The sequence below is a fragment of the Astatotilapia calliptera genome, chromosome 12 (genome assembly GCF_964374335.1).
Source record: "Astatotilapia calliptera chromosome 12, fAstCal68.1, whole genome shotgun sequence".
Lineage (NCBI taxonomy): Eukaryota > Metazoa > Chordata > Actinopteri > Cichliformes > Cichlidae > Astatotilapia > Astatotilapia calliptera.
Genome location: NC_137433.1, coordinates 34,014,316 through 34,025,739, shown reverse-complemented (window position 1 = coordinate 34,025,739; position 11,424 = coordinate 34,014,316). Strand labels below are relative to the sequence as shown.

At 37.9% G+C, this 11,424-nt stretch overlaps 1 protein-coding gene across 2 annotated transcripts; it reads left to right on the top strand.

Moving 5' to 3' along the window:
* Positions 1 to 2,426: 2,426 nt before the first annotated feature.
* LOC145432474 (uncharacterized) lies at positions 2,427 to 5,138 on the top strand. Of its 2 annotated transcripts, none has more exons than XM_080309446.1 (5): positions 2,427 to 2,565; positions 3,299 to 3,415; positions 3,589 to 3,710; positions 3,835 to 4,028; positions 4,176 to 5,138. In XM_080309446.1, the coding sequence occupies exons 2-4, from the start codon at positions 3,319 to 3,321 to the stop codon at positions 4,024 to 4,026; spliced, it is 411 nt and encodes a 136-aa protein (XP_080165572.1). In that variant the 5' UTR covers positions 2,427 to 2,565; positions 3,299 to 3,318; the 3' UTR covers positions 4,027 to 4,028; positions 4,176 to 5,138. The 2 variants fall into 2 exon arrangements, with proteins under 2 accessions (XP_080165572.1, XP_080165571.1); XM_080309445.1 differs by having other exon boundaries at positions 3,835 to 4,032.
* The last annotated feature ends 6,286 nt before the right edge of the window (positions 5,139 to 11,424 follow it).

Here is an 11,424-nt window from a genome sequence, read left to right as displayed (position 1 = left end):
AAATACAAGTGGAAAGCCTTTACTGAAAGTCTGGGTGACTCATATTCAGGTATTGGGTGTGAGAACAACTTTAAAATTGCTATTTAAGAAACATCAGTCAAAAAAAGAATAAGATTTGCAGACTACATTCAATAAGAAATGAATTAAATTTAGTTTACGCCTGTTTGATACTCAGTCGGACCCTCTTTTGTCTTCAGAACGTCCTTAATTCTTCGTGGCATCGATTTAGCATTCCTCCAAAATTTCATTCATATTTACTGGCAGCACAGAGGTGGTTTCTTGGCTCAGACTTTTTTCTCTGTGTGTAATTCTAAACAACAGCTCAGTGTTTAATAATGTTTGGAATAAAATGAGATAACCTTATCAATACAGTGCTAATGACTTTCCGGTGTTTATAAAAGAACTCATTGTGCTCCTAAGTGAGTAATGCTCACTAAACCTATTCCCACGTTCAATTCAACTATATTTTTGTAATATCAAACTGAATTTTAAAACCTCACAGTTTGCAAACCAGCCACTAAGAGTTCAAGAGTTAAGTCAATGTTACATACCGTCTGCACAACAAGCTGTTGATGCCTTAGAAATGTGCAGATATAGAAAAACCCTCATTTGGTGCCACATAAAGGAACTTGTGTGATTTTTTTATAGTTTGCACGTAGTCTTTGCTCCCTGTGAGTAGGCTACACCCACAGTGGAACTGACTCACTGCTTGCTCTTTCTGTTTAAAGTAGTAGTAGTAGTAGTAAAAATATTCATACTCAGTGCTTGTTGTTAATGAGTGAGGGGAACTAGTGAGCCAAAGGAACTTCTGTGGTTACACATCATTGATAGTATTAAAATCTCTGTAGTGATTCACTTCAGTGCTCTTCAACTGGAAATCCTTGGCTCAAATGGACCTGTAGCAGTAAAACACCAGGACAAAAGTATAAAGTGTAAAGGTCTTTTGAAAATCAAATCCCCTCAAAAATGTATAAGTACTTTGAAAAAGTATTGCTTCCCCCCATTTCTTTACATTTTTCTTCCAAAGAACCAGAATTTCTTGTGAATTTTTCTTTAAAGTAGTGTTAAGCAATAGTTTTTATTTATTTATTTTTAAAGTTTTGGACATTGGTTCTTTTTTTCTAGCAAATGAATCGTATGCTGTTCACTGAAGCCTCATCAAAAAAGGGTCTCTGTGGAAGTTTGGCTCTGAAGAAAGCAATCTTTAAACAGAAAAGAGAAAAGACTAAAGTATGACAGATCACGCAAGAGGTGGATTAAAGATGAGCGTAATCAGGTGTCATGGAGTGATGAATTTGTGGTTCAAATCATCTTCAATCTTTACAGAGGAGTTCAGAACAGAGGTATGACAGGGGGTGTCCACAGCCATCTGTAAAGCATGATGGAGGCTCTGTCATGGTTTAGTGCTTTTTAACCGTTGGTGTTTGGGATCTTGTTAAACTTGACACCATGACAACAATCCCAAACAAACTGCCAGGGTGGTAGAGCTAAATAGAAAGAGACACAGTGGAGCAGTACTCGTCATGGATTGGCCTCCCCAGACCTCAACATTACCGAAGTGAGATCATGGTGGCGTGGAAAGGCACAAAAGTCAGCCAGAGAAAAGCTTTTAATGTTCTTTGAGAACCCCAAAGAACTCCTCAAATAAATTAGCAAACTTAGCTAAATACTTTTAACTTTAACTTAATATATATAATTAATATATATTTTCAAGGTCACGAGCTTCTTCTTACAAGTTTCCCATATCTGGAAGCACAACAGTCATGCTCGACACAGAAAGGGCGATTTGCCATTTTGGCCAGTAGAGGGAGTGCTTCTTCTTGGATCATTTCAAATTGTTAAACGCGTTTTTGTGTTTGTTTTAAACGAGCATTTTGCATCAGAAGGAATTCGTTACATCCTAAACATCGGTCTTCTCCCCTTTTAAAATCACCATCCATGTCACCTGTTCTGGGTTTTCTGAATCTTCACATCTATCTTGAACTTATTTGAGATTACAATAAATTAAATGTAGTTCAGACATCATTCACAGATGTCATGTCATGGTGAAATTACATTTCACCATGACATGAGAGGAAACTTAAAGCCTTTCTGTTCAATTTAAAACATGATTAGGTTGATCATGTTTTAAATAGATTGCTTTATTGAAGTGATTTTTATATATATATATATATATATACATATATATATATATATATATATATATATATATATATATATATATATATATATATATATATATATATATATATATATATATACACACATATATATATATATATACATATATATATATATATATATATATATATATATATATATATATATATATATATATATATATATATATATATATATATATATATAAAATTATTATTAGTTATTAAAACACCGTGGTCAGGTCGCCAGTCTAGAATGACAGAAACGATAAACCCACGTCCAGCACTCCCACGTCACAAGCTTGCGCAATGACCACAGATTACTCGCCTCCTATTTAAGTCTCCTTTCCGGCACCGCGGGCTAAAGTTACAAACTGCGCTTCTACTTCAGACATCATCACAGCCGGTAAGTCACAGGTGCTTTAATTTGTGCATGCGCAACAGCGTTCTTTAGCTGTTCTCAGTTCTCAGTACTGTTCTCAGTAAAGTGGTTTAAAAATAACGCAGGCTGCACTGCACTCTCCGACAGCGGTGTGAAAGCAGCCTGCAGCAGTCGCTGCAAAAACTATCTGAAGGTTTATTTGTCATGCGCTCCCGATTTTCTCCGTGAAATAGCTGTTGTTTACACAGGGCTTCATAACTCAAGACTCCAACTTGGTAATAGTTCAATAAAAGCTAAAATCTGTTATATTAGCTACTCAGACTCCAGAAGTAGCTGAATAAGTAGATAAATATTACACTAAACGTATTATTATTATTATTATTATTATTTAAGAGTGCTATTATGTGTTTTTGCAAAATTCAAACGAACAATATGCTGAAATGTCCCCCCTGCATCATATTTTATTTTGCTCTTTATGTTTGTTTCATTCTCCATAAGAAATTTATTCAAGAAAGGACTTTTTTAAATCTCTTATCCTCTAATTTTAAAGATGGATATATCAGTAATCACAGAAATAAATCACAAGCTGGAAACCTTCAAAGCTGCAAGGAACTTAAGATCATTTCCAGAAAGCATTCATGAACTAGGAACAAACATTTAATCCTATTAAGTCAAATTACTGAACAAGGAGTCCAGTCTGTGTACCTTCTATTGTTTAAGATCTCTGCTGGTCTTAACGTTCTCCTCCTCGTGCCAGAACCCCTCTGAGCTGACAGGATGAATTCACGTGTTCTGAAGATTAAAGATGGGAAGTTTGTGAAAGTCCAGAAATTTTACGATGGACTCAAGCTGTGTGCTGTTGACTCCCAAACAAGTAAGAATTTTAACAGCAAAATCATTCAGATTTTTCTAAGTGGCAATCCAAAAACAGGAAACAGCATTGTTTACACTGATAGCTTTATATGTGCACTGATTTATTGCATGAAATGGGTTATTGTGTCACTAATAAAGAAGTAAAGTTAATGTTATTTTGTTTGGTTTTTTTAGATGATCATACGGTCTACATAGAGAAACACCGCTCATACAACTGGATAGCTTTTAAATTCAATCTGAAGCGTGACAATATGGTGAAAGACTATTTCCTAAAGGGGGACAAACACTCCCTTGAGGTAAATAGAACAATGCATTTTCTCTCTCTCCGTCTCCCTGTCGATCATTCAATCTAAAACTACAGATGTAGACTTGTATCAGTTACTTTTTTTACATCTCTACGTCTGCTACATCTGTTTACAGCTGGTTCAGCTGGATCAGCTGGATAGTGACTCAGTGGAGTACTGGTTTGAGAAGCACAACCATGGAGGCAGCGAACACTACAGCCTCAAAACTGCGTGTCAACCACAGAAATACGTCTGCATATCTCAGAAATATCTCAGCCTCAGTGACACCAAGCGGGATTTGGCTGAAGTCAAAGATGAGGCAAAGTAGATGTATGTAAGTTAGTTTACTTAGTTCTTCTTTTTATGTTCCCTTTAAAATGTTCCCAGGGTTAAAATGGTGCAGGTTCACTATATGTATCTCACATTCTTTGCAGCAGCCTTCCCTAATTATTCCTCTGTGTGCTCTTTGTCCTGCAGGCATTCACCAACAGCCTTTTGCACACATTTACTACAATCCGCTCTGTCTACAAACTGAAGAGGAAGACAGTTTATCTTTAGCTAAATCCAAGCAGAACTCTCTCTTCCTGCTGTGATTTGATAAAGTAGCTGGACTAAGTAGAGCTACAAACTGGAGATTAGTCTGGCTGGCTAATTTTGTGTTCTTGGTATAGGGAGAAAAATGCTTTGGTAGTTGGGTTGGGTGGTAAAAGCACAAAATAAAACTTTGCTCTTTTTTTCATATTGTAAACTACAGGTGGTGCAAAGGGATGAGACTACTGGCCAATCTCAAAGAAACTGTACAAACATTGTCCATATGTTTTTAAAAAGAATTTATTACAAATCCCAATTCTTTAGATTTTCGTATTCATCGTTCCCCTGTGATTGCAATATACACTCTCTGTTTGTTTCGCATGCCACGCTCAGCGACAAAGGTTTGTTCTCGGCACCACAACAAACATAGTGAAGAATTCGGAAAAAGCACTACACACCACGTTTTTGTACGATATGAGTTGTTAGCCCCTAATATGATCAGACACCGTGGCGCCCGAAGTTGGTGTGAAATTTGTTTTTGTTATAAGGAAAGTTCCCAGCGACACACCTAAAATAAATTTCCTGGTCTCACACTCTGAAATGTTTGGCTTGAATAACAAAGGAAACAACTGCAGCAGAATTTATCATGATAAGAAAGGAAGGGCGGCAAAAGCATGCAGAGTGGCTGCAGTACACGAGGTTTTTTAGAGGTTTGACGAACCTGGCAAAACGTTCTTAGTTATTACTGCCGTCAGTAATATGTGGCACACCAAGGAATGTGGTCTACTGGTGGTTTGTGTTGTTGTCGGGTCTTTTTCCTTCGCTCCTGCATTTTGTCTTGAGAAGGCTATAATCATAAAAGATAAACAACTTCTGTTTTATAAGGTGGAAAATAAAGTGTAAAAACACCTCTGCTGCCATGTGTTTGCTTCTCATTTGTGTTATTTTAGAACTTTATGATCTTACCAGCTTTAAGCAGTTCTTGCCAAAGTGAGTAAAGTGCTCATTCATCTTTTTTTAATGTTTATTTATAAGATTTTAAGTTCGAAGTTACATAAAATCACACCAGACAAAGGACACAAGATTCAAAAACAATAACATTCAAGCACAGAAAACAAACAAACAGGAAAACAGGAAAGAAAAGAAAAAATACACCGATTAGCCAGTACAAATCAAAAGTTCAAAGAAATACCAGTGTCCAAAGAAGATGATCTTCTGTGTGAGGTCTGTATTTGTATAGCGCTTTACTGGTCCCTAAGGACCCCAAAGCGCTTTACATATCCATTCATCCACACATTCACACACTGGTGATGGCAAGCTACATTGTAGCCACAGCTGCCCTGGGGCGCACTGACAGAGGCGAGGCTGCCGGACACTGGCGCCACCAGGCCCTCTGACCACCACCAGTAGGCAACGGGTGAAGTGTCTTTCCCAAGGACACAACGACCGAGACTGTCCAAGCCGGGGCTTGAACCGGCAACCTTCCGATTACAAGGCGAACTCCCAACTCTTGAGCCATGTTAGACAGGGCAACAGAGAGTTCACCAAGTCCAGAAGATGTGGGGAACAAGACCAGGAAGGAATCAGGGTCTGGCAGAAGTGCAGTTTCACACAAACACAAAGTGCAGTCAAATGGGTTAAAGTTTATGTTGAATCCCCATTAATATGATTGAGAGAGGGCCCCAGATTTCAACAAACTTAAAATGAGTGTCAGCCAGACAATAATGAACCTCTTCAATATACAAACGTGCAACCATCTCACGTAGCCAAACCCTAAACAGTGGAGGAGATGGTGATTTCCAGGCTCTAAGAATAAGTCTTTTAAGTGCTCATTCATCTTGAGGATTATCTTACCTTCTCTCTCTCTTCATGATGAATTCTGCTTGTTCAGGTGGCTTTTCCATCCAGGCAGACTGTGTCACTGAGCATAGCACAACCTGCAGTAAGTATCTGGAAGACAAATAGAGCTCCCAAAAAATGCCTCATATTTTTTTCCATATCCAAAGAGCTGCTGGAACAGACACAAACTCTGCAATACGAATCTGGATCAACACAGTACCGCGCTGGGACCTTTATGCTTCGTTTCCTGTTTCCCTGGTTGCAGAGGTCATCCGGCTAGGTGTTTCTTTTTAAAGTTAAAATGTCACACTGCCAGTAAATTGACCTTTTTTCACGGCAGCAGAGTTTCCCTTGAATGTGAAAATGTTCCTTAAATGCTCTTTGCATGCGTCAACAGTGGATATCTAGGCTAAAGAGTATTTTCTTACATTTGTGTAACTAGTAAGTACATTGTTGCAAAACTGTTGGGCGGTTGTTATGTTGCAAAACTGTTGGGCGGCTTTTATTTTTGTTTGTTTTTCCACAAAAATGTCTATGGTGACTTTTTTGAGAATATTTAGTGATGTCCAGCTATAGTGAAACTTGCTTAATACTTCAATATATCCACCCAAACCCAAAAGAATGAATGCATTTCACAACGCTTATTCCTGAAGGTTAATAAACAGACATTTCTTCTTGATGGAGTCCTTTACACGGGTAGATAGGTATGAAGTTATTTATGTGTAGTGAGTGAGGTCAGATTCCAGTCGGGCCCAGTTTCCTCTCTCGTGTTGCCACTGTGCTTTTGTGTAGCTGTCAGTGGAAACTTTTTAGTCTCTTTGACATAACAAGCATCCTAAAACAAAACATACACAATTGCATTTATTGTTAAACAAATATGAGAAAGTCAAAGTGCATAAAAATGGCCATAAAAGAAAGGTTTACAGTTTCTATCTTTTATTGTTTTATAACCATTCAAACCTGACAATAATCCTGGACGTGTACAAAAACTTTCATACGTATTCGGACAGTGACAATGGTAAAAAGAGAGTGTGCGCTCTTTCAGCTTTAAGGTTTTACATTCCAGGACACAAACCCAGCTGGATCTCACAGGTCCTCAGATGAACCTTGGAATCACTTGGAATATTACACTGCCAAGTCAGCTCATGACGCTAAGCAGAAAGAAATGCAAAACGCATGACTGAGGTTACAGGGCTCAGTTACAGTGTTTAATGTTAAAATTCTAAAATTCTCCTTCCTAATACTAACTGGAAGGTGACTGACTGTCCAAAACTCAGCAGAAAACTCTGCTGCAGGCTGCAATTAAGATAAAAAATACTTTATTCATTCCATATGTGAGAAATCCTTTTGTTATAGGGCCTGAAATGACATTATTACACCAGTAAAGGGATCTGCCTCTGTGTGGAGTTTGCATGTTCTGCTAGTGTTTGCACCTTTAATTAAAGTTTAACTAAAGCTTTTAGGATTTATTTATTTATTTATTTATTTCCATGATTTCTTTTTTTTTTAACTCCAACTACTCATTTGTACTATGCTTTTATTTCAGAGTGCAATGATATAATAAACTGCATAATTTCCAATAAAAAAAATGATGCGATGGCAGCTGCATCCATCTATACTGTAAACATTTTATTTCAGACTTTATGATGGTGATAATAATGACTGATATTTTTTCTCTCATATAACAGTGTTGACTAAACGAAGCTAATAAACCTATTGCACAATGCCTCAGATAACACCAAGGTTTAAAGACAGAAGTCACCCTGCAGGAACCGGGCGAGACAGTGTGGAGCAACACACAGTTAAATATTACTCTTCTGAGTCTGACTCATCAAGAATTTTTTTTCTGTAGGTTGTGGTCTCTTTTGAAATTAGGACTCAACTTTTGATAACATGTTTTCATTTTTTTTATTACTTTACATTTACAATCTTGCTTCAGTGCCATGACTCCCAGTCGTTGTAGTGTTTATCACTTGAAAAAATGATAAGCGTTCTTTGAAGGTGTTATTTTCACCACCGTCAATAAAAAACAGCCTGGCTTTGATCCTCCCGGTTTAAAAGCTGCATGAATGCTTTCTTTGCTGTAAAATCATTGATTTTATCCTAACAGCCTGCATGTGGATTGCTTACTTTATTGCACAAGTGTAACGAGTAAGGAGGAAATGCCAGAGCTCCACACTTCAGTGCTACCTTTAGGCGACTGTTGCTGTGATTTGATGCTGTATAAATAAAACTGAACTGAACAGAAAGTGAACTGTTGTTTGAAAGCTGTCACCCTTATAAACTTTCAGCTGTGACAAACCACAGCAAGTAAACAGGAAAGTTCCTCATGCCACAAGTGGACAAAACACTGCTGTAAAGTGGAAAAAGGCCTTAATCCAAGCTAAATCCAATTATGTACTCTTCTTCCATCAACCTTAAAATTATATGTTACACTGCTTGCCACCTTGACCAATACAGACCTTACTTTACTCTGGATGTGAAGTGCTTTATCTCACTCATCCACTCACAGAGCATGTGAGCCTGACATAGAAGGCCCTCAGAGAGGTGAATAATAAGAACAGTGTGTTGTGAGGAAAATCATGCGTACTTCTGAAGGGTGTGGACACATTTGACACATATTAAATCACTCTTTTTTATTACTTGTAATGGGAACATTTATTGGTATTTTACTGGTATGCAGTAAATGCTATATGTGCAATTCTTGTGCAATTCTTCTTCTGACGAAGTTGTATTCTTGTATTTTCCAACTCAGTTGTATATAGTATTTGTATTTCTATTTTATTCTATTGTATATATTATTCTATTCTATTTTATTCTATTGTATATAGTATTTTATTTTATTCTATTGTATTTTATTGCATTCCAGTGTTTTCTCATTTCTGCTACATATCTTTGCACTTTTGCTGTAACAAAACAAATTTCCCACCTGTGGGACTAATAAAGGTCATCTTATCTTATCTTATCTTATCTTAAATGTTATGAACCAAGTTGAGACTGTGGACCTGCTCCTCAGTTGGTCTAAGCCTGCAGGCAGTCAGGATATTACAAAAAATGCCAAAAATGAGTGCATCTGGTTATCTGGGACTGGTGTGCACATGTTTTAAAACAGTCGAACTGAGATAAAACATTGAGTGAATTAATTATAGGAATTTGGATTTTTAGGTTCTAGGTATCTATCAACGTTTACATCGCTGTATTTAAGATTATTTAAGATTTTGACAGTTTTACTGTTGATCAAAATGTTATTCATGCATAGTATTTTCCATTCGTGTTGCTATATAAACATATTTTAAAGCAATTAGAAAAAAACAGAAATAAAGTACAAAACCACCAATCAACTATACAAAGCCAATAATAACTGATCAAGCTTTGCATGACGCAGGGCTATATACTATGTCCAGAACAGGATCGTCATTATGCTGTTAGATCACATGTATCGGTGTCTTTTGTCACCGCAGTTTTAGATAAAGTGGCTATTCAGGATTATATTTTTTCTCACCTGCTTCACAGTTACTGTAAAGGGAGAAGCTTCTTGAAAAACTAATATGAATTATTAGTACTCAAAACGTGTGGCTATCCTAAATGGGCGTTCTTAAAGTCAGCAAAGAGGCACAGAAAAGAAGATCAGACACCAGCGAGGGAGGACAGACGCAACAACATTGTCATCCCCTATGTAGCCGGTGTATCAGAGAAACTCAGGAGAGTTTTCTCCAAGCATGACATCCCGGTGTATTTCAGACCCAGCAACACGCTCAGACAAAAACTGGTTCACCCGAAAGACAAAACTCCAAAACACAAACTTAACAATGTGGTGTATGCTGTACAGTGCAGCGAGGAATGCTCAGACCTCTACATTGGAGAGACCAAACAGCCACTTCACAAGCGCATGACACAACACAGAAGAGCCACCTCCACAGGACAAGACTCAGCAGTCCATCTGCATCTTAAGGATAAAGGTCACTCTTTCGGGGATGCCAATGTTCACATTTTGGACAGAGAGGACAGATGGTTTGAAAGAGGAGTGAAAGAAGCATCTATGTCCACTGTGAGCGACCATCTTTGAACAGAGGCGGGGGTTTACGACACCAACTCTCTGCCATCTATAATCCAGTTTTGAGATCCCTTCCCAGACGCCTTAACGCCCACTCACATCCTGGACCATCTGATCTCAGGAATTCGCATGATAAGGTGGGGCCAGGTTTCACAATGAACACACCCGAAACTCTGGCTGATTGGGACCCACGCCCAGTTTCACACCTTGGCTCAGGGGATTAGAGGATCATCAGGGGGTCCTTTTGTCCCTCTGTGGGGGATACTCCCACTAGGTGGATTTTGTGAATATGAACAATAATATTTGTCTTTATTTATTTAACCTTTTTATAAACCCAAAAAATATAGCAATATATTTCCGATCTTCTTGATTATATAGGGGAGATGGTCTGTGGTCCTAAAGGTAAGCCCTCTTCCTCTCAACTATGCAAGAGGTAGTGTTCCCAGATGGTCCGTGACTTCCCCCACAGTCAGCCATGGGATCCCAAAACTTCCAACAACAAATTCTTGTGAAAATCAGAAATAAATCGAGGTGCACACACATAGATTGACTTTATGAGTTGTATTTGTCTTTGCAAAGGGATAAAGCAACAATAACAATGTTATCGACCAGCTAGATAATTCGGTATTGTGTTGTGATCACACAATACATTCAGAAAACAGTGAGCAAAAGATCAGTCATATATCAACATGTGGTCTGTCTGAAAGATTGCATGGAATGAGAAAAAGTAAGATTTTAGTAAGATTAGGAATTTAAAAAATTGAATGACTGTGTCTAATCAGCTCAAGTAGTTGGATGCCAAACCTCACAAAGCAGGAATAAACCAGCAAACATTTGTTTAACTAAACCAACGAATGGAAGGAATGCAGAGGAACTACTGAAGGATCTGGATTCGTGACATTGGCAATTCTGAAAACTGGTTTTATCGTTTTGTAAGGGAGTACGTCTACATTTAATCTTTAATCCTTTAATCTTCTAGCCTATTAGTGTTGGGTGGCATGCCAAATGTACTTGAATACTGATCATAATTTCATAATTCATATTATGTCTGTGAAGGTTCTCAGTCATCCAGGTCATCGTAGTCAAAGGAGCTTGCAAAGAAAAGCGTCTGGACTTCTTTAAGTTGCTTGAAGACGTTTCACCTCTCATCCGAGAAGCTTCTTCAGTTCTAAGGTCAAATGGTGGAGAGTCCCAGATATAAACCTAGTGGGAAGAAGCTTCTCGGATGAGAGGTGAAACGTCTTCAAGCAACTTAAAGAAGTCCAGACGCTTTTCTTTGCAAGCTCCTTTGACTCCTGGACC